Source organism: Mytilus californianus, unplaced genomic scaffold (genome assembly GCF_021869535.1).
Source record: "Mytilus californianus isolate M0D057914Y unplaced genomic scaffold, xbMytCali1.0.p SCAF_5, whole genome shotgun sequence".
NCBI lineage: Eukaryota > Metazoa > Mollusca > Bivalvia > Mytilida > Mytilidae > Mytilus > Mytilus californianus.
The window spans coordinates 60,614,255-60,642,068 of NW_026262701.1; the positions used below are offsets into that span (position 1 = coordinate 60,614,255).

The following is a 27,814-nucleotide window of genomic DNA, read 5'->3' on the forward strand; positions in this document are numbered from 1 at the left end:
GTAAACAGGACCTTTTTATAAAGATTTGCAGAAAAAATATCTTAAAATTTCCTTCAGTAACGCTTTCATTCCTTTGACTATTTTTCTTGTAATAAGCTAAACCAACAAGTCCACATTTTTCAATCTAAATACCAGGGCTCGACATTACCGTTTGTCTGATTGTCCGGGACAAGTGGACACAGGCGTCCAGCAAGTAGATTCACCATACTACTTGTCCGATGGGACAAGTGAAAAATCGAGGTCAGATGTAATATAGATCAAATTCAAGACTTATACATTCCCAAAAATATGAATGATTGTTTTATTGATCATACTAAATGAAATAAATATTCATTGATTGAACCAGAGACATATAATACTTGTATAATATGTCTCTGATTGAACGTATTTGAACATGCTGGCAGCCATTGACAAGGGGAATATAAGGGGGAAAGAAACCAATGTTCATGCTTCTTTTTAGTGTGACGGGATTGCTTCCCTTAGAAATTTAGTAGATACTTTGTCAGCCGTAAGCGGTTGAGCTAAGGAAGTACTTCTTTAGCTCAGTCTGTTAACGCGCTGCCTTGTAACACAGAGGTCCCGGGCTCGAGTCCCGGTGGAGACATGCGATTTTGCAAGTAGAATCATGCTCTCCGGTTACATTGGCGCTCAACAATAAAAACCCACGGTTAGAAGAAATACCTAGCCAGGTTAAAACAGAAATATAAAAAAAGATGAAGATATCATCATTATAGAGTATAATGACTCTTGAGGTGGGGGAAGTGTGACGGGATTGCTTCCCTTAGAAATTTAGTAGATACTTAGTCAGCCGTAAGAGTTGAGCTAAAGAAGTACTTCTTTAGCTCAGTCGGTTAACACGCTGCCTTGTAACACAGAGGTCCCGGGTTCGAGTCCCGGTGGAGACATGCGATTTTGCGAGTAGAATCATGCTCTCCGGTTACATTAGTATAAGCCTCCTTGAATTAGGAGCACCTCCATATGGAGTTTTACCACAACTTTAAAATTTTAAATTAAAGTACGTTTCATTTGATTTCGCTTTTATGCATAACAATACATTAAAAGAGGTTTTATTTAATAAGATCTATATATAATCATTATAAGTGAAGTTGTAACAAGAGTGCACACGCTGAAATGTCTGGCCTTCTTTACTAATCATTGATATTATGTTGATAGTCCTAAATATAAAGCTTTATTACAACTGTCACATAAACTTAACATTAACCAAGTAAACTAAACATTGACCAATGAACCATGAAAATGAAGTCAAAGTCAGATGAACCATGCTAGGCAGGCATGTACAGCTAACAATTCTTCCATACAACAAATATAGTTGACCTATTGCTTATAGTTTAAGAAAAACAGACCAAAACACAAAAACTGAACACTTCAGCAATGAACCTTGAAAATGAGGTCAAGGTCAAACATAAAACCTGCGTGACTGACATATAGATCATAAAATATTTCCATACACCAAATATAGTTGAAATATTGCATATAGTATTAGAAAAAAAGACCAAAACTCAAAAACTTAACTTTGACCACTGAACCATGAAAATGAGGTCAAGGTCAGATGACACCTGCCAGCTAGAAATGTACACCTTACAATCATTCCATACACCAAATATAGTAGACCTATTGCATACAGTTTAAGAAAAATAGACCAAAACACAAAAACTTAACTATAACCTCTGAACCATGAAAATGAGGTCAAGGTCAGATGACACCTGCCAGTTGGACATGTACACCTTACAGTCCTTCCATACACCGAATATACTAGACCTATTGCTTATAGTATCTGAGATATGGACTTGACCACCAAAATTTAACCTTGTTCACTGATCCATGAAATGAGGTCGAGGTCAAGTGAAAACTGTCTGACAGGCGTGAGGACCTCACAAGGTACGCACATACCAAATATAGTTATCCTATTACTTATAATAAGAGAGAATTTAACATTACAAAAAATCTTAACTTTTTTTTCAAGTAGTCACTGAACCATGAAAATGAGGTCAAGGACTTTGGACATGTGACTGACAGAAACTTCGTTAAATGAGGCATCCATATACAAAGTATGAAGCATCCAGATCTTTCACCTTCTAAAATATAAAGCGTTTAAGAAGTAAGCTAACGCCGCCGCCACCGGATCACTTTCCCTATGTCGAGCTTTCTGCGACAAAAGTCGCAGGCTTGACAAAAATTAAATAAAATCTAAAAAGGCAGATTTTTTAGTGAAATGTTTTATGTACTTCATGATCATATATCAATGTATATACAAATCAAAATAAATTGTAAAAGCTTGTTTTGACACCATCAATAAATTAAAAAGGTTTAATCATATACAAGGGGGCCAGGTGTATTTACATCCTCGGTTTAACCCATACCACTACTACAGAAAAAATAGGTCCATAGGAGAACCTAGTGGTTTGGGAAGAAATGATGATTTAATGATCGACACATGATAGTGACATTGAGTCAGAGAACTCAGTCTTGCAAATAATCTTTCAGTCTGAAATGATAAAATGAATTTTGATGTGGTATTCATATATCATAAAAAAATGCTCCCTTTATTAGATACAATCAAAGCGCAAGTGTTGTTATTGCATATCATCAATATGTAAGATTTTCAATTATGAATAAATAATCAGAATTCGGAAAAGTGAGTTAAGAGTTCGGACAAGTTGATTTTCTTGCAACTTGTCCGAAGTTAGAAAAAATGATAATGTAGAGGCCTGAATACAATAAAATCAAAATAGCAGTTCATTTCAAATATTCTAAAACCGGATCCATTTTTGACTGTTGTATTACAATTTGATTAAAAAACGTTGTGTTTGGCTCTTTCTGTGCATTATACTTGATTCAAAAAGAGGGGGAATAAGGCAAAATTTAAACAAAGTACATTCAGAAACTATTTTCAAATTGATTCTTTAGATTCAGACAATATTCCATAATTACAAAAGTACAATGCTATAATGTATATAAAATATGCTTTATATCAAACTAAGTGATCAAAACCATTTCAGGTTTGTGACAGGAAACATATTTTTTTCTTGGCTGAACTCTGACAGGAATTTTTCAAATTATTTTCAGTTGGCTTGTAGGCAAATGAAAACCCTTCTTTTTAACATGTAAAAAAAATGAATAAAATCTGATGTCTTCCTTTATGTTTTTTCTTATCTAGATATTTTAAAATACCAGCTGTTTGACATAATATGAAACTTTTTAAGCTAAATCATTGCACTTATTTGCTGTATGAAGCTTTAAATGGTCAGAACATAATCTAGCTGTAAGTTATTCCATTGTCATAACTCACCAATCATAATTAATCAAGAATTAAAATAACATACCGGTTACACTGTAATTTCATCATTGATTGCATTGTTTCATCACATTACCACATTTTTATGTGCTATTTCCATTAAGACCCTGCTTATAAAAAAAAGATGTGGTACGGTTGCAAATGAGACAACTTCCACCATAGACCAAATGACATAGAAGTTAGCAACTATAGGTCACCGTATAGCCTTCAACAATGAGCAAAACCCATTACACAGTGGAATACACATATATAGGTTATTTTTCTTAAATTTCTTAAAAGGAAACAAGTTGAACATATCACAGAAATGCCTTCAGCTGGTTTAATTGGTACAACTTCTATTTTTATACATCAAATATTAATGTTATATTACCTCATTACATAATATATTCAGAAATCTTGGTCTGTTAAAATATTGTCCTTTCATCAGTTCTTTTACCACAGTGATATACATCTCTATAGACTCCTACAAAAATAGCATGTTCTTGTTAGAGTGCAGGGTTAAAAGTATATTGTAAGTAAGAAATATGTGCTTAACTTGAGAATATAAATGTTCCAACATAGATCAATGAAAACAATAACTCATGAGATACCTTATTTTAAAATTTATTCCATTCCAAACTGATTCAAACCATATTTATGTTGGCTGAATTTACTGATATGTCATATGAAGGCCTGGTAAAACCTCACCAGAGGTCACAATCAGTCTAGAGGCATGTGGAAATGCCATGTCCACTGGTTTTAAATTGATTGTGGTAACTGCAGTTACCACAATCCCAATATGGCGAAAGTAGAAATAGGTAAAATCGTTTTCTGCTAATTTCTCCGTGTATACCTGTTGTTTTCGAGAATTACTCAGCCGCCAGGTTAATCTGTACGGTTTTGTTGTGTGTGTGTTATTAATATCATATATGGCCTCGTTACCAAAATAATAGCCATCAAAAATTGTTGTAGGCAGATCATCGTAACTCCATGAAATCTGTTTGATATGATAATCGTAACTGGACTATCTGATAGTCTTAATTTGGACATGTATGACAATAGTAACTTATCAGTGATAATCGTAACTTTATCTGTTGATACTATCTGCCTCCACCATATTGGGATCATGGCAACTGCAGTTACCACAATCAGGTTAACACCAGTGATGTCCGACTTGTCTAACTTGTCTGGCTTGTCCAAAAATCTCCCAGACAAGTAAATTTGTCCTGGACAAGTAATTAATGTAAAAGCACTACCACTAGACATTAGTCAATAGAATGTCTGGGGAAGCATATCTTTGTATAGAGCTGTTCCATCAAAAAAATACATGGTACCCAGGGAAGGCACTTTCCCTAATGGGGTAACCACCTATAGAGGCAAATTTAGAAATTCAATTACATTTCCACTGCACTTGACACCCACCTATAGTAAATATTTCAAAGTGCCTTCCCGGGGTCCCATGTATGTTTTTATGGAACAGCCCATAGTACTTGTCCTTGGACAAATGAAGAATTTTGATATTTCCACACCCCCGTCTGATGATCTTAAATTATCAATCAGAGCAGTGCCTTAAATATTCCTCAAGATTAGATTTTCATACACAATTTTTACCTATTTTTTGTTTCCATGTGTCAAGTTACTAAGATGACCTCTAAAAAGACACCTGTAACAAACCTTTTTATAACACCAAGTTTGAATTTTTAATACATCATTAAAGAAGGGGGAATTAAAGTCAGTAAATATTTTTAGGTAGATATTGGCAATTAAACCATTTGTTAAATGCCTAAAAGATAAGACTACCGTTAAAAGGCTTGTATAGTCCGTGGTTTTATTCTCCAAAATTGAACCTGCCAGACAGGGTTGCAGGGTATAGAGTACAATAAGCAAGAAATAAGAGTAAAATTCGATTTTGCGAGGTGGTTTGTTTACGTTCAGCCATGTTTGTTATTGATATTGTAGAGGGCGCTCTTATCATTTTCAAAACTAATAATTTTACCTAATTAATATTAATTAAGAAATAATTCATGGGGGCTTGAATATATATCTTGATTTTACCAGGGGTTGGCCCTTTATGACAAATATTTTACCCTGAGCGATAGTGAAGGGTAAAATATCGGCATAAAGGGACAACCCGTGGTAAAATTACGATATATTCAAGCCCCCATGAATTATTTCGATTCTAATAGGACAAATACGGCAATTGTTTTGGATCGAAGCGCTCTAGATGAAGGCATTATTTGCCGTTCCCATAAATAAACGCACTATTAAATTGACGTAAAAGACCGGAGCAAACTGAATAAATGACATGCTTAAACTATTTACAATAACATATTTAGATAGGTTTGGATGAATCTAAATGATAATTGTACTTATGTCTTATATGTATACAAAAAATGGCTTATATGAAACAATTTAGCATCGTATGTTTACGTTTCCTTGTTGTAACGATTTTCGGTTTCACAAGCGTGTATTTTCCCGTAAAATGCTTATATTCTTACGTCATCGTACTATGACGTCGTGTAGCTCATTCATAAAAAAGCATATGACGCGGGAGTACGATCGGAACAGCCCAAACAATATATTCATATTTTACCACGGGTGTGTACTCAAAGCGTTTGAAGAACGTCATGTTAGAATAAGTTATTTTTATTCAATATCAAATTAATACTGATAAATTTAGAAATTAAATGCTTTATTACAAATTTCTCTTTTCTTTTCACAGCATTGCTTAAAATAAACTGGAGTCTGCTTGAATGAAACGGAACGAAAAAAGTATAAAAGTCAACCGTAAACCAGCTTACGATGTATAAACTACAAAACGTAATCGGTTATTATTCGTTCCGTTTTGGTGTTTCATACTGACGAATATGTTTTGTATTAGCTTAAGACCCTTCAAACATTAATGTAATAGACATATTAAACATTTTTTACACAAGGATGGAACTGTTTTACTTTCAAAGTCGTATTATAGTGATATCTATTAAGTACGGATTTCGACTCTCACCGTTTTAATTTTCTTTTACACGTGCTATTCAAACTTCCGGTTTAAACATACATAAGTTTCTAAATTGTTTTTTTGTGTGATTTTTTACTTATTTCAACAATTGTTAAGTGTTCTAGAATCATTTACAAGCAGTAACAACTTCTGTTTGATGATGGAAAACGGGTTTTTCCATGAAAATACCGCAAACTACCACACACGATTTGAAATTACTGGAGTTTCATTAAACATTTCCTAACAGTTACAAAAAGTTTTTTTACCTGAAATTTTGTGGGGAGAAGGGGGTGCGGACAATGTACCAGTGTGAACTATACAAGCCCGATTGCGGTAATGATTCAGGTATAAAACTGTAAGTTAAGTTGCACAAATAGACAAATAATTTTCTTGGGATTCAAACATATAAAACCTTACTAAAAATCTATTTTTCAAACTAAATGGTCATCTGAACAAGAACTCTTACTTGGAATGAAAGGTCTATCAGTAAAAACATAATCTGAACTACATAGCTTTGGATGAATGTGGCCAAGTTAGGTTAAAATTATATTATTTTTTTTTTTTGAAGTATACAGATGGATGAGAGCAACAGAAAAAAAACATTGACACCAAGAGATGGCAATGGCTTACATTATCCCTTGGGGCCAGATGTGCAAAAAAAAAAATGCTGGTATTAAAAAATGTTGATTTCATAAACAATTATGTAGCGTCTTTAATTAAAAAGAAGTTTCAAAAGTATAAATGAATTTCAGTAGCATTCTTATTCATTTATTTTTTCTGTGAATGTAACTTCCAATTCACTATAAATCTGTTAATTAATCATGTTAATAAATACCATTATGCTAGCATTATCTTCCCTTTGTTTACTTTTCATACTGTTTACCAGTTTCAGAAGTTCTGTAGCACATGTTTCAGCAGTCTGCAGAACTGTAGAACTACTTGTACTGTTTTGTACACATTCTTTTAAAATGCCTAAAATAAACAAACTATATAAACACATTCAAGTCAACAAACATATAAGATACAATAGAGAAAATATTGTATCATTTTTCAAATTAGAATATTTTATTGGAAAAAGCATAATCGATATAATGTATAATCTAAGTGAACAGCATACCAAATAACATATAATGTATACAATATGCATGAGGTGAAAAAATAAGTGCCGATCTGTTTAGCATTCACAAAGTTATTTGGCTTCAATAAATATGTAACTGAATTAATATCTTCATCATACATGTATAACAAGTTCTTAAAAAATACCAATCTTCTCTCAAAGGTTTTTATAAAGAGGGCAATATAAAAGAGCATGAACCTCTTCCTCTACTTTTTTCAGGTTGGTAAAAAAGGGGAAACAAACAATATTTTTATTAGGGCCAGATTTGTACTAAGTAAATCATTTGTTTCTATGAAAATGGTCAAACTATTTGGCAATAATGTAGTTAATAATTTACATAGGCAACTGGAAACGTATATGCCCGTCTGTAGTTTTTGCTACCAATAGGATCTCCAGATTTAATGAAAAGCTGCGCCATGAGCGCATGATACATCCGTCGCTTTTTCAAAGAATAAAGTTCCATAACTACTCAATGTCATATAAGAAATTTATAAAAAACTAAAGGGAAATTATTTTAATAAATATAAACCAGTCACCAAAGTTTCATAAAAACTGCATAAAGCATTTTTAAGTTATTGTCCGAAACTGGAAAATCCCCCTTTTTTAATGAATAAAACCCCACAACTTGGAAATGTAAAATCTAACATTTATAAAAATCAAAAGGGAGCTCACGCCAATAGATATAAACAATTCACCAAAGTTTCATGCAAATTGGTTAAAGCATTTTTTGAGGTATTGTACGACATGTTGACGACAGACAGACAGACGGACAACGGTATACCATTATATGTCACATAAATGGGCATATAATAGACGATTTATAGGAAAGATTTCATACTTGAGGGCTTTATAATACATGGCTAGGTGTTAAGACCAAGGATCCGGAAATTTTTCCACACAATTTCGGTCATTTTGAGATGATTGAAAAGTTGGTGCCCCTTTCCAAATTGTTGATGTCAACTTAACTAGATTCATAGCATCAACGAACTTGTATTGCTGTTTCATCGCATTTACTAAGTAAATGTCTTACCATTACCATGAAGAACAGTTAAGGGAAGGCAATAGTTTAAAATTGAAATGATTTTAATGACTCAAAATGGTAAATCTCTCAGAAATTGCTTACGTTTCTTTCGATTTGACAAAAGTTAAAACCGGAAGTTTGCGATAAAGTTAAAATACGAATAATTCCGGGTTCATTTCCGGGATTTGTTTTGTTTATCAAATTGACAGGAAATCATCGGCTTTTTTTTATTTTATTACCTTTAAAAGTGTTTGAATGTAACAGACAATAGTTGCACTCGTTTAATTTGGCATTACATTTGCATTTTACGATTAAATATTAAATTTGCTGAAGACAATTTCACGCATGCGTATTATATAGTAAATAAAGCACATGAAAAAAAATACTTTTTTCTCCGTAAATTTAGGTTTAATTTTTAAATCAGATTTGATGATTGTCTTTGCTGAAAAGTAATTAAATAATGAATACACTTGTCAGGGAATTTCAATTTTTGTTAAGATATTATTCTGATCTTGTGATCACTGTCAGGTGTGAATATTAAAACCACAGGTAAAAAGTGATTAGCGATCAATAGCCAATGTTTCCCGGAGGCATTGATATAGATATTAGGAGGGCCCTCAGGATTATCAAACTACTGGAGTGGCAGTTTTATTACAGGAAAGGGATTATAAACAAAAACAAGTGATTACAACTTACACAAGACAGTGCAAAATGGCGATTAAGGAATCCGATTTCAAACATTGAGTCAATGAAATGACCGAAATTACTTCTTTAAAAAAATAAAATTTGTCCTAAATCCCAATTTCTCGTTTAGGACAAATAGTTTCATCTTAGGACATGACTGGCATATATGACCGTTTCCGGACCCTTGGTTAAGACTATTTATTGTGGATACTTGATTTTCATGGTTTTAACAATTATAGGAAACTTGTATTTTTGATGAGCACTTACACATGGTTAAGTTTTACCCACGACATACAGGAAAAATTATTACCCACAAATAATAAAAAATCCACATTAGTGTTTTTATGCAGGATTTTGCATCAACTATAAGGTACACTTGAAGCTAAAAGTGTAGAAAGCAACATTCAAAATTATAAAAAAATAAATGGAGAATGTGTCTATGGGCCACAGATGCCGCCGCTTGTAAAAATGCATGAGTCAACTTCCACATACAGATGCAGGATTCACGTTATTAAGACTGTTTTGTGATTATAAGCATAAGTTTCATAACATTTGGTTGAGGCAAACTAAAGTTAGAGAAATGAAACGACAGATTTAGCAATTTTTCCAGGCATAACTCATGAACTGTAGAAGTGACGCCACCCAATTTCGAACTTGATCTGTGTTTTGTGGCAATTAGCATTGTGTATGAGTTTCATAACATTTGGTTGAGTCAAACTAAAGTTAGAGATGGTTGCCTCTCACTTCCTTGTTACGCATATTTCCCTGCAAGATTTTTATATTTCAAGGTTTTAGATTGTTACTTACTGGCTGCAATATTTTTATCTTCTTCACCTTGGATTTTGTCTGCCTTTGTAATACTAATACTACTAGCCTGAAATTATAGGCATCAATTATTCTAACATAATTCTAACATTAAAATTACTATCATCATTTGATTTATCATAAAATTTTATTGAGGTCCGACATCCTAGACAATCTCATACATATGTGTTACCTGTGCATTTTACCAATTTAACTGTTTCCAATTGGACCCCAGACCTTTAATTCTTACCGATTTAATTTTCATTTCATGTATTTTCATTTTCTTAATTAAATTTTTTTGGGCAGGAAGAATTATCAAGGAGCCAACTTCCTAATCCAGGCTAATGCCTAAATTTGTGTAATTTTCTCCTAGTATCAAAAGATTAACTGGTTACAATCTTTAAACTTTTTTCTGACGCAGTCTGTAATAATTTCGGTTTGTGACCTACTTTTAAAGGACGCTTAACTATGGTAACTGCATGCATGATGTCACTAATCTTTACTCTGACTGGACGAAATTACAGAATTGAACAAAAACCAACAAAAAAAGATATATGCTACAATAAAAGGAAAATGTTACGGACATAAAATCAAACTTAAAAATGAAATTATCCAGATAAGTAAAACTAAATTCAGGTAAAGAAGGTGTCATTATCACCACTGTCAAATGGTTTTGATTTTGTAGGCTAAGACTTTAATACATGAGTAGGTAAATATCACTGACAGGTTCATTAGATCTACAAGGTCAATTAGGCTATTAATAGCTCGAGTGCTATAAATATATCTTATCGACTTTGTGTACTAAAACTTCCAAGGCATTATTATAATCTCAAGGAGTACAAAATATTATACTTGAAATAAAGAATGTCAAAATACATATATCGCAAATTTAATTACTTGTCAAAAGCTGTATTATATAGATCATCTCCCTTTGGCATCCGTCCATCCCCTATATACACACCGAAATAGGTTGTCTCTATAATTGTTAAAGTTGTGCTTGACATATAGTTATAACTGACATTTTTTTCTGCTAAACAGTTTCAAGTTTGATATTTATTACAGATTGTAACCTACTTCTATCTTATGTTTATGTCTATTTCACATGTACAGCTAATTTAAACGTACTTCTTTATCTCTGGAAAATACCTATATATACATTTAGTTTAGTACCATGCAGTAAATATTTTAATTCTTTAGAGAAAAGTGCATATACCCATCTTTCAGAATCGTCAGCCTTTTGCCGTCAAATTTAATGCATTTTTTTCAACTATGATAAAAAAAAAAATTATAAAGATTCAGGGTTTGTTTTGAACTCTATGCTCACATCTGAATGCGTCAGATATCTTTTTTAAAGATAGTTCTTGTTTAGATTCAAGTGATAGCTTTTTCACAATGATTTTTTTGGGTCTCAACTGACACATGACCACACTTAGTTTCTAAGTAAGGAAGGCCATATCTTTTCTTCTTACTGGGTAGTTAGGAAATCAAACTCTGTACCTCTGACAAAAAATATTAAAATCTGTACCTCTGACAAAAAATATGAAACTCTGTACCTCTGACAAAAGAAATTAAACTTTGTACCTCTGACAAAATGACTTTCACATCTTGATGGTATGTCACTAATTGTAAAACAGCATCCTTCAGCACAGATTTACTTCCATCTGACCCTGTATGTTTTACTATATGTCTTGACTCTACAATCAAAAAATAAAACATGAACAGATATGAAATACATCCTACATGACTTCATTTTTCAGCACACAATTTTCAAGCAAACATAATACCATATTTTTTCATATGTGTATAGTTACAGGATAAGCTAGCAAATTTTGAATGCAAGCAAAAAGTTTGTTCACATTGAAAATACAATATTATATTCCAATATCTTATAGCTTCATCACTGCACGATGTACAAATCCAATAAAATATGTTTTTCCTAATTAACCCAATAGTCTGTTAATCATGAAAAGATTCCAAACTGACAGTATAATAGACTTGGGTCTCTAAAGAGCCTGTTTTGCTCACCTGCATTTTCAAAAATGGCCACTTTTTTTTATAGTAAAAATCACCATTAAAGGGTGATAACCCTATTAAGAGTTATTTGACAATTTCAGTCATGTGTACATATTTGTAGATCTTATCCTAATGATATTTTTTTCCTTTTTAAAGTTTCTATTTATCTATTAAAGTTTTAAAGATATCGGCAAAAAATGCTAAAAATTATCATTCAAGGGCAGTAACTCCAAAAATGTGTCAACTGAAAATTTGTAGTTTAGTTTCATATTTTTTATGTCGGGGCCTTTATAGTCGACTATACGGTATGGGTTTTTCTCATTGTTGAAGGCCACGCCATTGCCTATAATTGCTCGTCTCCTTATTTTAATCTTCATACATGGCCAGTATGTTTTAGAATAATACAAAATATTCAGTAAGCAGGAAGTTCATGAGGGATAAATCTGAAATGGCATCACAGTATAGCATGCTAACATGCCTGATAACAAATTTCTGAAAGATATTATTTGTAGTTCCCTACAAAACCTCGAGAAAAACCCATCATGTATAGTCGGCAGTAAACATGTTTGAAGGCGCTAACCCCCCCCCCCCCCCCCCCTCCCCCAACCTGGGACAGTGGTGATCAGTGGTGTAACAGAACAACATAAGAATAAACTATAAAAATCAGTTTAAAAGGGTTGAACTAATGGCCATTATGTTTAGAACTAAATATACAAGATAATAAGTATTCAGTAAGTCATGTAAGTAGGATAAATCTGAAAACTGGACACAAGGTATAAGATGCTGACATGAAGCCTGATAACAAATTTCAGGAAGATATTGAAATTTAGTGGACAGACAGACAGATAAGGGTAAAACAGTATACCCCCTCTATTGGAGCACTCAGCAGGGGTATAGCTATATTGGATCTAGGGTTATACTAATAAAGCCGATATCAAGATAGCAGACCAGTTTGCAAATGATGCACCAAAGTTGGCCTCATCCCTAAACCAGGTTTAATCCACCATTTTCTACAAAAGGAAATGCCTGTACCAAGTCAGGAATATGACAGTTATTTTCCATTGGTTAGATGTGTTTGAGCTTTTGATTTTGCCATTCTATGAAGGACTTTCCATTTTTAATTCCCTTGGAGTTCAGTATTTTTGTTATTTTCCTTTTTACCAATATGTCATAACAATGTCAGATCAGGGGTTCAAATTAGTGGTGGTCCGAGGTCCATGACCTTTCACTGTTGCAATCGGACTTTCGTTTTGGTTACAAGCTACGCCCGACGGACCTTAGATTTGAAAGAAAATAAACATTAAATTTGCCAACTTTTTTAACCATCAGTATCGTCATTTCAAAGCCATATTATTATTGAAATTGTCAGAGATAATAAAATGTTTCATCCCTGACCTTACCGACGAGTGATAAAAGTTATTTTTAACCATGTACTTCTTGGAAACACAAGGTTATGAATAGTTGTGATAAGTCACGTGAAAAATCATTTAGACATTTTCGAACAAAATGAGTCTGTTTCGCTTTGGTGTCACGTCTTCCAAGAGGAAGCCTGAAGATGATGAACGGTCTTCAACGTCTTCTTTGGGAACAAAACAAAAGAAATCAAAAACGAAGATCTCACTAAAGCCCAAAAATATGATTGTGAATAACGGGAATGGAAATTTAAGCCCAACTGGAAAATCGATCGATCATTTATCTTGTTTAAAGCAGTGGATCCATGAAAGTGACCCAAATTTTAAGTCTAAAGATTTATTGTCAGACACTAAACTTGGTAATATATTCTCAAGCAGCAATGTTAGCCTGGTCAGTTAAATAGATATTAGGTTCTCTTCAACACTGCATACAGTACATGTTGCAAAAAAAGGGAAACCCTTCAGTGACTATAAAATTGAGAATGGAAATGGGGAATGTGTCAAAGAGACAACAACCCGACCATAGAGCAGACAACAGCCGAAGGCCACCAATGGGTCTTCAATGCAGCGAGAAACTCCCGCACCCGGAGGCGTCCTTCAGCTGGCCCCTAAACAAATATGTATACTAGTTCAGTGATAATGGATGTCATACTAAACTCCAAATTATACACAAGAAACTAAAATTAAAAATGATACAAGACTAACAAAGGCCAGAGGCTCCTGACTTGGTACAGGCGCAAAAATGCGGCGGGGTTAAACATGTTTTTGGAGATCTCAACCCTCCCCATGCATTTATTCTTGAAATCCAGAGCAAAAATGGTAATGATGTTGGTAAGCATATATTGAATTGAATTTCAAATACATCATAGTTCTAGACTAAATCATAAACATATACAGTGAGAATCTAGAAATATGACAAGGACAAAAGATACAAGGCAAATACGCTTTTACATCAATAACAGATTATGATATAATTGTCAATGATTGAGAGAACACTCACCAGTCTCACCCACAGTGACACCCTCCCCAATACAAAACAAAAAGATTATTAGAATTCATAATATACAAGACAATTTAACATTTATTAGTATACATTTTATACCACAGTGACACTGAGTTTGGTGCTATATGGTTGCCTGGCAATATATTTGTAAACTTAACAAACATTACATGCAGTTCAAATATGATGAAACAAGCTGTCCTTACACCAAAAGCACATTAATTTTGCATCTTAATGAGTTACCAAATATTTCATGTAAAAGTAGGACCTTTGATTTAGGTTGTGGACCTTTCAGTTTGGAGTGTCAAAGGTCCTGGACCTTCCAGTACCAAATGTTAATTTGAACCCCTGCAGATATGCAGCCAAGATGTTAACATAATTAAAATGGCAGAGTAGGTGGATCATCAGTAAAAACTGGGAGACAACTTTTAAACTGGTACCTACTGTTTGGAAGGTTAAACCCCCAAATGGGAAATCCGAAAAATATTGTCTGAACTAAGAACACAATACAAGATGAAGAAGAAACCACAAACCATTTCAAAATCAATTGCCCAAGACACCACATTGGGGACAATGAACATTCTAACAGAATGAAATCAATAATGTCACCACCAAAATTTAATATATTTTTTATATATAATATTACAAATATAAGTTTAACAGTCTGAAAAGACCTGGTTGATGGATTTTAATTCTGAAAAACTCAATGTGGTTTATTATAATTCATTTATTATTTCTATCATAATCAGAAACACTGGGCTATATGTATTACTGGGCATTTCAAACATATATTATTGCCTTTATAAGAACATTCAAGACTATTAATAAGTATGTACCTGTAGTAAAAATACCCTGGTAGGGCCTTAAAATTTCTACTGGGCCCTTGGAAAAAAGTTTTGGGATCCAGGTTGGCCCCTGGGGATAATGTAAGGTATTGTTCCTGACTGTATTGCAGATTTATGTGTAGTATTTTAACTGACATGCACAATTCATTTCACTAATGAAATAAAAATAATTCTACAAAACGCCTCTGCGCTCTGCATTGCAACTTAACCTTAGACCTACCATGCATCAAAAATGTTCTAGGGAAGACTGAGCTAGTAATATACGTCCTTGCATGGTCCCTTTAATACTGTTACCCAAAATAAGGTTGATTTTCATCTAGCGTGAAAGTGACTAATCCCCTCAAAACTCCTAGTTGAAACCCCTGCAGTTAACATAAGACAATGTTTGACATGCCCTTTTTGAAATATCAATCATCGTGCTAAAGTGCCCTTTTCATGATTGTCTCCCTGCCCTTTTGAAATCCTAGCTGGAACACTGCAGTTGAACAGAGAATAAAATAACACAAGTTTGTGATGACATTTAAGTGCATCAAAAATGATGCCCTATCATATCTTACTAGCAAGTTTCATTATGTTTCAGACAGAAATCCATACTCATTGAGAAATGCTGTTCAAGGAAACCTCATACTCCCTAAACCAAAAATAGAATTGTTCAAGAAATCTTTTATGTATTCTGGACCATTCTTGTTGAATAATTTGCCAATATCGTTAAGAAATATTACAAACGTTAATTCTTTTAAATACAAAATAACAGATCATAAAATGATTTATTGAAATCAACCTGTTGAAAAAAATATATTGAATGTGGACTATTTCATCATGTTTATTTTTTCATAACATTTTTAACAAGTTGTATTGAACATTATCATCATACTTGACTTTTATACTAATGTATGCCATGCATATGTTTGCATTTTTGTTTATGCTTTTTCAATGATGAGGGCCTCATGGAAGATTAGTTATATAGATAATTATGTAACCCTCTTAAAATAAAGTATTGTTGTTGTTGTCCAGTTGACCTTTGTTGGATCAAAAACTATGTTGATATTCTGAGAAACATAAACTGGACATTCAATATTAGCCAGATCTCGAGCTATGGGGAAACATAAACTAGAAATGTAATATGAAGTATATGGTGGGACTAAATAATATTAAACACAGGTACAGAGAAGTCTAAAAATTTCCATACAGACACATCAATGAATTTTATACAGGTTTGTGGTTATGATTAATAATGTTCACCAAGCCTTCATTTTTTCATTATTTGATTACATGAGAAAATGATTTTATCATTACCAAATAAGTGCCAAACATTTCAAATATTCATGAATCATTACATTATCACACAACATTACTGGTTATAACCCCTTTAAAATTTCCTCCTCTTTAGACCATTAAAAAAAGCTGCATTTCAAAGTATATTTGTTCCGCCTTACAGAAGTTCACCTGGAAACTTTGTTATAAACATTGCCATTAATCTGTTCTTGTTGGAACAAATATTCTATACCATTTATTCTGTGAGGAACAAGTTCGGTAATATTTATTCCAGTGGAAATAATATTACTACAGAATATTTCTTATATTTGGAACTTATATTTTGAAGGAACTTTTATTTCATGACATGCATAGCTATGAAACTGGAAATAGCCCAACTGTAATCTTAGGGTTCATATGAGACCATATTACTCTAACTCACAAGATATATTAGTCATAGGGTTCATCATTATGAATTATAATAGTCTGAGGCTAAACTCATACACCTTATCGCTTTTGTCTGCCACTACTGGATATCACAAAGGTTCCTGTAAAATTTTGATGCCACAACAGAAAATGTCTACCGCCACAAAGGAAAATGATTGTTGTATGATGTCAAAAGTTCAAGTGATGCAAATTTTCAGGTCATAACTGTCATAAATGCATGATATTTGTCCAAATTATCTACTTATAGTTGATTTCCTTCAAAAGCTTTATTTATAGACGAGATCATTATACAGAAAACATATAAGCTCTATTGAGCTTTTATATCGTCTTATTACAAACAAAACAAAACGTGTTTTTTTGAAAAGTACAGGATCCCTTAAGGTTCCTCTTCACCAGACTCGTAATTTAAGTTTTTTCTAGTACTATTTTGTCCGTGACTTCGGAATATTTCTGTTCTATAGTCATAATAATCAGACATATATACACATGTGTAAATATGTCTCTGTTATAATTATATAGCTCTTTGTCGGACCAATATTTATCTAGTTGGTTTTTAAAGGCATTAATGGATGGGGCCTTTGTTATTTTATCTGGTAGTTTATTCCAGGTTTAAGCAATTCTAACAGAGAATGAGTGTTTACCAATATTAGATTGGAATCTTTGGTGAATGACTTTAATTGTAAATGTAATTACTGTTTGTCCTGCTACTATATCTTTGCTGAGAATCATCTGCCATTTTTAGAAATGATCTCTCCATGAATTAGCATAATCATGATAACGATATATTTTAAAAAAAAAACTTGATTAGGATATGTTTTCTTGTTATTCAAAATATTTTTAAAAAAAAGGGGGGGGATAGTTGGATGACTCAACTGCTCACCACCACCACAACAAAATCATCGATGGAATACACGAGATTCTATTTTCGACTTGATATTTGCTTTCGACATCAAATTTTATGGGGAAAAGCACGAGTTTAAAGATCATGATAACTCACTCACTCACACTCGACCGGGAGCGTCTTTTTACCACAGAACACCACAGAATACCACAGAACACCCAAAATTTACCACAGAACTTCGAAATATTAATACATCAGACATTATTATCGTGTTATTGTTCATTCTTTTTATAATTTGACATTTATTATTCAAATAAAATTTAATTTTTCTATTTAGGGTCGACTCACTATCGCTACGCCCCCAACTGAATGGCCAATAATTGGGATCATACCGAAAACCCCTAGCAATTAAAATCATAATATACAAAGATAATTTATATTTTAAATACATTTTAATCTTTTTTGTAATTTTTAATTCATTTTTGAAAAATATTTAGATGCATTACGTAATTATTTGTTAAATTTATTTTGTTTATCAGTTTTTTTTTTTTGTCACTTTTTTATTAATTTTTATGTAAGAGTTGTTACAATAAATAATCAAAATGGTTAATGTGACATTTATTTAAAGTTGTTGCCAACAAATAATTAAACTTTATTAAAGTGATTAAAGTAATTTGTTAAGCTGATATCTAAGAGTTGTTTCAAACAATCATTTAAACTTGGGTATAATGCTTGTACATCAAAGTTTTCTCCATTAGAGTTATATATAAAACAATCCTGTGCTAAGGGCTACCAAATACTTTCAAAAAGATATCTGAAGTTGTTGTAGGACAGTAATATTTGAGTTGACTTATAACATATTATAAGTGTGTCTTTTAAATTGTCAAAAGTTCAAGTCCGATGACTGTTTATTGGATTCTTATGTTTTGTGTGTATCTTCTCCAATCATTTGACAATGTTTCAGATTTTTACCAAATTTTATATGCATTTAGAAATCGTTGAACTGAAACTTTATATCGCAAAAACTGGTATATGTAGCATTTACATATAGATTCTATATTTTTGAGTCCAAAATTTATGTTGACCTTAGAAAGTTCACAGACACAATTTAAGTACCAAAATTTAATTAGATTAACCAATTTTGACACTTGTCGTAATCACCAATCAAGCCAATTAACATGTCATTCAAGGTTTCACACCGGAGACATCAAATACATTTAATTGAATTACCTTATAAATGTATAAAATCAGGTGGCAACTAAAATCCAAAAAATGAAGAATTTTGTAAATATTCCATTATTAATGATATATATATATTATATTAAATAGAATGTTCATAGCAGTCTTCCTGTTCAAATTATTGTCATTTAATTTCAAGAATACAATTTTTTTAATAATAAAGATTCAAGATTAAAATGTGACTGTGAAAACCGTGTGGTAATTAATTGTTTTGCTCTAAACTATTTTCTTAAATGTTTTTTTTTATATATTTTCATTATTACAATGCATTAGTTTAGTGTCTCAAAGGTCTCCAAATGTAAAAAAATATGCCAAATAACAAAAAATCATGATAATTTTTATCTCATCCAGTCAATCGTCATGTCATTGATGTAACCGAATTTAAGAAATAATATAATTATGAATTATTAGATTTGCGTTTTATAAAGTAATTTTAATGTTTTGTGGTATATTTCAGTAGTTTTATTGTAATTTGTGTAGTTCTGTGGTATATTTTAGGTGTTCTGTGGTATTCTGTGGTGTTCTGTGGTAAAAAGACGCTCCGCACTCGACCCCCTTCCCCCTTGTTCCACATCCCAACTTTGAATGAGTTACATCGGTTGACCCCTATAGTCCAAATAATTATGACGTCTTGCAAGGCTATTTTAATTTTTTTCTGTGACGCCTTCCTACGACGTCATAACGCTGAAGCCATTTTTTACTTCTGGACTTTGAGAATTTTGGGGGGAACTTTGAGACCCAATTTTGGCGTCACAGAAAAAAATTAAAATAGCCTTGCAAGACGTCATAATTATTTGGACTAGTTGACCCCGTGATCCTTCGGGTTAAATGTCATTGAATAATCGACTTAATTAATAATATCATAAACATTGTGACATAGGAAATGTACGGGGAAATGCCCAAAATTGAAAGTAATCTTTAAACCAGTCACGTCAGGTAAAGACATTTGGTCCAATGGCAAAAATCTTACTGGTAAGTTTAGAAAAATTACGGGACATAATTTTGTTCTCCTGTGATAATATATTTCCCGCTAAAATTTTGGTAGATTTTGATTGGGCGAAAATTGTTGTAGCCGGCGCTCTCTAGACATCTCGGCCACACAACAGTCTATCGGTCCATGGAAGTATTATATTGAGATATTTGTCAATGTGATACTTCCATGCTAATACTGAATACATTTATCAGTTAACAAAATAAGTTGCACAAAAATTGTTTAATGTAATAAGTTAACAATACCTACCAACCAAATAATTAATACACTCTTCTACAAGTTCTATAGCTATTATCAGAGACAAACAAGTCTAAATTGAAAACAACGTTCAAACCTATGATTGCGTTGGATAAAACGCGCAATTTTTATACGTGTGCATGCAAAACAAATTTCTTGGTAGAGGGGTCCAAATTCAGCACAAACAACATTTTCCAAAAGACCAAACTGAAGTGAAAAAAGTATATTTTAACAAAACGCATTTGACTAGCAGGTCGAACAACAGATGTTCTTAAACCCTGCTGACTGCCATTGGCGATTGCCAAATAAACGGATCACCAGATGTAACAAAATGGATCTTAACTATTAATTTAATACCTAACAGAAAACAATAAACTTGCGGAAAAGATGATATACCGCAAACAAAAGGTGCAAAAATTAGTACACCATATCCGGATTTCGACAATTAATGTCTCTTCAGTGATGTTAGGAATCGAAATGGTGTTTGGAAGGCCATATAATTTACCTAAATTTAAGATAGACTCTTGAATTTTGAAGAGTCGAAATAGGATGAACGGATCATATAAACCCGAAGGCAAATATAATACAAGCCCAAACGAAAAAGTATAAACAAGTCTAAATTGAAAACAACGTTCACTATGATTGCGTTGGATAAAAACCGCAATTTTTATACGTGTGCACGCAAAACAAATTTCTTGGTAGAGGGGTCCAAATTCAGCACAAACAACATTTTCCTAAAGACCAAAAAAGTGAAAAAGTATATTCTAACAAAACGCATTTGACTAGCAGGTCGAACAACGGATGTTCTTAAACCCTGCTGACTGCCATTGGCGATTGCCAAATAAACGGATCACCAGATGTAACAAAATGGATCTTAACTATTAATTTAATACCAAACAGAAAACAATAAACTTGCGGAATAGATGATTAATGTCTCTTCAGTGATGTTAGGGATCGAAACGGTATTTGGAAGGCCATATAATTTACCTCAATTTAAGATAGATCATCAGAGACATGTATACACATATATGTCTCTGCTATTATTGATCATTAAATTATATATGTTAATTATAACCATCCAAAAACCATTGTTGAAATTAATATACTAGTACCAAAAAATTGTGTAATTTTAAGTTATCACTACTAAATTTGTGATGAATGTAACTGGGAGATTGGCTATTGGAATGACGATGATAACTTGACGAGATGCAACAGACCGGTTGCAGAGATTGGCGGTGCCAACGATAGACAATGACTTGGACCAATAGTCACTTGCCTGAGAACACTCGCTACAACTCCACTGGTAGAATTAGACACAATTCCTATACAATTGTTAACAATTTAATGATTTCAGAATGGAATAGCATGTATTTTTACAAATTGGGTGCATGTTGTCCCACAGGCACTTGTCCCTGAAAAAAAACCCTATATACCTTAATATAACCAGAGACATATAATACATGATACACGTGTTATATTAAGGAATATAGGGGGTTCAAAGACAAGTGCATGTGTGTTGTCCGTACGACTGTGACTCTCATTGAAGTAAGAACTTCAGAAAACATATTTAAATTAAAAAAATGCGCTCCGCCAGGAACAGCTGGATACGACCGCAGAGGTCGAACTCTGAACAGTTGGGCCAAGTATGGACACAATATTAAAGCTTGATACAGCTCTGAATTTGGATAGTGGTTAAATATTTGACACATTATAGATTTCTGACACAGAATAAATGTGGTCAGATAACTTAAAAATTTGAAATGGGACATTTAATCTACTTAATGGTCCAATATCCAAAATCTAATTCCATGGTTAGATTCAGCATATAAAAAACATGAATTCAATCAAAGTTTAATTTTGGACCCTTTAGACCTTAATATGGACTAATTTGAAAATAGGACCAAAAATTAAAAATCTGAATGCACAGTTAGATTCAGCATATCATAGAACCACAAGAATTCAGTTTTTGATGAAATCAAACAAAGTCTAATTTTTGACCCTTTGGACCTCAATTTAGACTTTTTTCAAAATATCAAATATAGTAATACATGGTAAAAACCTCAAACAATTCAAGGCTTTAAAGTAATCCTCATTGAAATTGGTTAAAAGATTTGTATTCATTTTCAATTGAAGATTTCTTGCTGTTGTGCAATACTTAGTAAATCTGTTTACAAACTAAATATAATAATTTACACACCCTGTTTGGTGTGTATCTCCTGCCATATCAGTATTTGTTGTTTCTTTATATAGGTCAGAAATAATTTATGTTAAAACCAGCTTAGCCAGTATAAGAAAAGTCTTGTTTTTGGCCCCTATTTGACCTCTAATTTCTTAACGATTTAAGCCACAACCCACAAAATCGACACCAACCTTCTGTGTGTGGTATGAAACCTTATGGTTCAATTTCATAGATATCTATTGACTAAAACTTAAGTATTTGTCAGGAAACCAGAAAAACCTTGTCCCCCCTGTTTGCCTCTTATTCCTGAACGGTTTGATTCATAACCCCCAAAGTCAAACCCAACCTTCCCTTTGTGGTATGAAATCTTGTGTTTCAATTTCGTAGAGATCCATGGACTAATACATGTACTTAAGTAATTGTCCATTAACCAGAAAAACCTTGTTTTCCACCTTTTTTCCCCCCTAAATCCTGAACGGTTTGGGCCATAACCCCAAAGTCAATCCCAACCTTCCCTTTGTAGTATGGAACCTTGTGGTACAATTTCATAGAGATCCATACCCTTATACAAATTATTGTCCGGAAACTAGAAAAATGCCTTTTTTGGCCCCTTTTTAACCCCTTATTCCTAAACAGTTGGGACCATAACCCCCAAAATCAATCCCAACCTTCCTTTTGTGCTATTGACCCTTGTGGTTAAATTTCATAGAGATCCATTCACTTATACTAAAGTTGTTGTTCGGAAACCAAATGTCTTTGGACGACGACGACGACATGATAGCAATATACGAACGAAAATTTTTTGCGGTAGTATAAAAATTGCTGAGTTGCAATTTCATAATAGAAACGAGGTTGTCGATTGACAATTAAATAAACAAGTATCACTTAAGTGATTAACAAAAGAAGATAACACATATCTGTCCTTTGGTTTTAGGCTGATTATATATATATACAAATTTTTGCACCTCATGTTTGTGGTATACCATCTTTCCACAAGTTTATTGTTTTCTGTTTGGTATTAGATTAAAATTAAGATCCATTTTGTTAGATCTGGTGATCAATTTATTTGGCAATCGCCAATGGCAGTCAGCAGGGTTTAAGAACATCAGTTGTTCGACCTGTTAGTCAAATGCGTTTTGTTAAAATAGACTTTTTCACTTTTTTTGGTCTTTTGGAAATTGTTGTTTGTGTTGTATTTAGACCCCTCTACCAAGAAATTTGTTTTACATGCACACGTATAAAAATTGCGGTTTTTATCCAACGCAATCATAGGTTTGAACGTTGTTTTCAATTTAGACTTTTATATATTTTTTTGTTTGGGCTTGTATTATATTTTCCTTCGGGTTTATATGATCCGTTCATCCTATTTCGACTCTTTAAAATTCAAGAGTCTATCCTAAATTGAGGTAAATTATATGGCCTTCCAAATACCGTTTCGATCCCTAACATCACTGAAGAGACATTAATTGTCGAAATCCGGATATGGTGTACAAATTTTTGCACCTCATTTTTGTGGTATACCATCTTTCCACAAGTTTATTGTTTTCTGTTTGGTATTAGATTAAAATTAAGATCCATTTTGTTAGATCTGGTGATCAATTTATTTGGCAATCGCCAATGGCAGTCAGCAGGGTTTAAGAACATCAGTTGTTCGACCTGTTAGTCAAATGCGTTTTGTTAAAATAGACTTTTTCACTTTTTTTGGTCTTTAGGAAATTGTAGTTTGTGCTGTATTTATATATATATATATAAATATATATATATATATATATATATATATAAGTCTAAATTGAAAACAACGTTCAAACCTATGATTGCGTTGGATAAAAACCGCAATTTTTATACGTGTGCATGCAAAACAAATCTCTTGTTAGAGGGGTCTAAATACAGCACAAACAACATTTTCCAAAAGACCAAAATAGTGAAAAAGTATATTTTAACAAAACGCATTTGACTAACAGGTCGAACAACAAATGTTCTTAAACCCTGCTGACTGCCATTGGCGATTGCCAAATAAACGGATCACCGATGTAATAAATGGATCTTAATTTTAAATTTAATACTAAACAGAAAACAATAAACTTGCGGAAAAGATGATATACCGCAAACAAAAGGTGCAAAGGTTTTTGTACACCATATCCGGATTTCGACAAATAATGTCTCTTCAGTGATGTTAGGAATCGAAACGGTATTTGGAAAGCCATACAATTTACCTCAATTTAGGATAGACTCTTGAATTTTGAGGAGTCAAAATAGGATGAACGGATCATATAAACCCGAAGGCAAATATAATACAAGCCTAAACGAAAAAATATAAATAAGTCTAAATTGAAAACAACGTTCAAACCTATGATTGCGTTGGATAAAAACCGCAATTTTTATACGTGTGCATGCAAAAAAAATTTCTTGTTAGAGGTCTAAATACAGCACAAACAACATTTTCCAAAAGACCAAAAAAGTGAAAAAGTATATTTTAACAAAACGCATTTGACTAACAGGTCGAACAACAAATGTTCTTAAACCCTGCTGACTGCCATTGGCGATTGCCAAATAAACGGATCACCGATGTAATAAATGGATCTTAATTTTAAATTTAATACTAAACAGAAAACAATAAACTTGCGGAAAAGATGATATACCGCAAACAAAAGGTGCAAAGGTTTTTGTACACCATATCCGGATTTCGACAAATAATGTCTCTTCAGTGATGTTAGGAATCGAAACGGTATTTGGAAAGCCATACAATTTACCTCAATTTAGGATAGACTCTTGAATTTTGAAGAGTCAAAATAGGATGAACGGATCATATAAACCCGAAGGCAAATATAATACAAGCCCAAACGAAAAAATATAAATAAGTCTAAATTGAAAACAACGTTCAAACCTATGATTGCGTTGGATAAAAACCGCAATTTTTATACGTGTGCATGCAAAAAAAATTTCTTGTTAGAGGGGTCTAAATACAGCACAAACAACATTTTCCAAAAGACCAAAAAAGTGAAAAAGTATATTTTAACAAAACGCATTTGACTAACAGGTCGAACAACAAATGTTCTTAAACCCTGCTGACTGCCATTGGCGATTGCCAAATAAACGGATCACCGATGTAATAAATGGATCTTAATTTTAAATTTAATACTAAACAGAAAACAATAAACTTGCGGAAAAGATGATATACCGCAAACAAAAGGTGCAAAGGTTTTTGTACACCATATCCGGATTTCGACAAATAATGTCTCTTCAGTGATGTTAGGAATCGAAACGGTATTTGGAAAGCCATACAATTTACCTCAATTTAGGATAGACTCTTGAATTTTGAGGAGTCAAAATAGGATGAACGGATCATATAAACCCGAAGGCAAATATAATACAAGCCCAAACGAAAAATATAAATAAGTCTAAATTGAAAACAACGTTCAAACCTATGATTGCGTTGGATAAAAACCGCAATTTTTATACGTGTGCATGCAAAACAAATTTCTTGTTAGAGGGGTCTAAATACAGCACAAACAACATTTTCCAAAAGACCAAAAAAGTGAAAAAGTATATTTTAACAAAACGCATTTGACTAACAGGTCGAACAACAAATGTTCTATATATATATATATATATATATTATAGAAGTCTATAAAAAGGACCAACCAGCAAATTTACTATGTACCGGATCGTCTAGAATAGACGATACTGTGCAGATAAGGAAAAAAATTATATATTTGTCAACACGATTTATTAACAACATCTTCGTATAATACCATCTTATATTAGTATCGTTGTGCAAATCTCTAGACTTATATATATATATTATATATATATATATATATATATGCCCTAATTGAAATGACTAAGGATTAATTATTCTTTACGTAAGAAAAACTTAATAACTATGTAAATTTGTGACTTTATCTATTATTTATCAAAAGTATTATCTTAAACGAATTTCCGTCTTTGTGAAAATATGCTGACACTTGATTGTTAATACTTATAAGTAGTTATAGAATAGGGATGAGAGGACAGTTTAGGGTGGCTCAAAGTGGTCAGGACAGTTTAGGGTGACTCAAAGTGGCCAGGACAGTTTAGGGTGGCACAAAGTGGTCAAGACAGTTTAGGGTGGCACAAAGTGCCGCATTATCTTAAAATTTTCCTTGGTATTTTAAACAAAGATGAAATTTAAAAATAAATGTATATTGATTTCGGGATTTTGAGACACTACGAAGTTTAAAAGATAAGCTGCTTAGATTAAGAGAGGTGTAGGATTATTTACAGATACATTTTAAATGGACGTGTAAACAATTGTAAAAAAGACAATTGTACTACGAATGTATTATATCAACAATATAAGAGTTAATGGGGGAGTTTTCGTTAAAACATTAACATAATTTAATTCTATCCTGCAAATGTATTGATTTTAATTTTTTTGAACATTATTGATCTTGTTTAACTTCTTAATCAGTACTATGTTTAACAAATTACATGACAATACAAATCAAACTCTCACTATCTAAATAAATTAACATGAATAACAAAAACATATTTGCATAACACTAAGTAAGCAAGTAATCTTTATTTAAAGTCGGGTTGCATATATACATAATAACAAGAAACATGAGCTCTTACAATCGTTATTTGTATTTATCCGTGTATTAAACATTATTAACCGACATTATAACGATAGGATTAATAAAACTTTTAATTTTTGGGTTATTTATTGTAGTTTCAGTTGTTTTCAAGCATGCATACCATAATCATGTCTTTCTCCCTCAATATGTTTGGTAGTCAACATTGCTGCAAATGCCGATACGAAATGTACTAGGAAGTACCCACCTTTCAAATATACATACATCCATATGAAAATACATCCAAGTTAAATCCAACGATAAGTAAAAATCCTAAAACTCTCGGGATCATTTGTTACTCAAATTTATATTGATACATGTCTGAACAAGTGACAACTCTACAACAGATTTATCCATTGGATCACCAACAGTGATGGTGATACATGGCTGTGTACATTCTGTAAATACAACTCGTCTAAACATCAGCCCAACAATGTTAGATCTGTAAATTTGCTTTCGCAAATTTTTTGTTCTTCCATCGCCGGGATTGGAACTCATGCTACTGAGATATCGTGACACCAAATCGCCTGCACTGTATCCGACGCGCTAGACCACACGGCCACCTATGCTTCATGATAAAGCTTTTGGTGGCCGGGTGTTACCTTTCCTCGTCAGTTTTAATCTAGCGTCGTAATACAGTACATGATATATAAGGCATGAAGATGGAATTGTTACAGATCAGCTGAAATATCTTTTGTAAAGGATCCGGCCTACAAATTAATGCAATATACAATCACAGAAATAATTATATTTTATAAGTACGTCTGAACCATTGACAATTCTACTACAGATTTATCCATCGGATCACCAACAGTGATGGTGATACA

The 27,814-nt window shown here is 32.7% G+C and overlaps 2 protein-coding genes across 3 annotated transcripts in view; one reads left to right on the top strand and one right to left on the bottom strand.

Moving 5' to 3' along the window:
- Positions 1-19,985, bottom strand: part of LOC127702736 (Fanconi anemia group A protein-like) — a 68,953-nt gene extending 48,968 nt beyond the window's left edge. The window contains exons 1-5 of the mRNA XM_052207041.1: positions 19,938-19,985; positions 11,498-11,610; positions 9,920-9,986; positions 7,126-7,262; positions 3,687-3,779 (exon numbers count right to left, since the gene is read on the bottom strand). Coding sequence (XP_052063001.1) covers positions 3,687-3,779; positions 7,126-7,262; positions 9,920-9,986; positions 11,498-11,610; positions 19,938-19,965 — 438 coding nt within the window. The 5' untranslated portion in view covers positions 19,966-19,985. The remainder of the gene's footprint in view (positions 1-3,686; positions 3,780-7,125; positions 7,263-9,919; positions 9,987-11,497; positions 11,611-19,937) is intronic.
- Positions 1-27,814, top strand: part of LOC127701157 (cytoplasmic dynein 1 light intermediate chain 2-like) — a 722,868-nt gene that overhangs the window by 658,896 nt on the left and 36,158 nt on the right. The gene's annotated exons all lie outside the window — the stretch shown is intronic.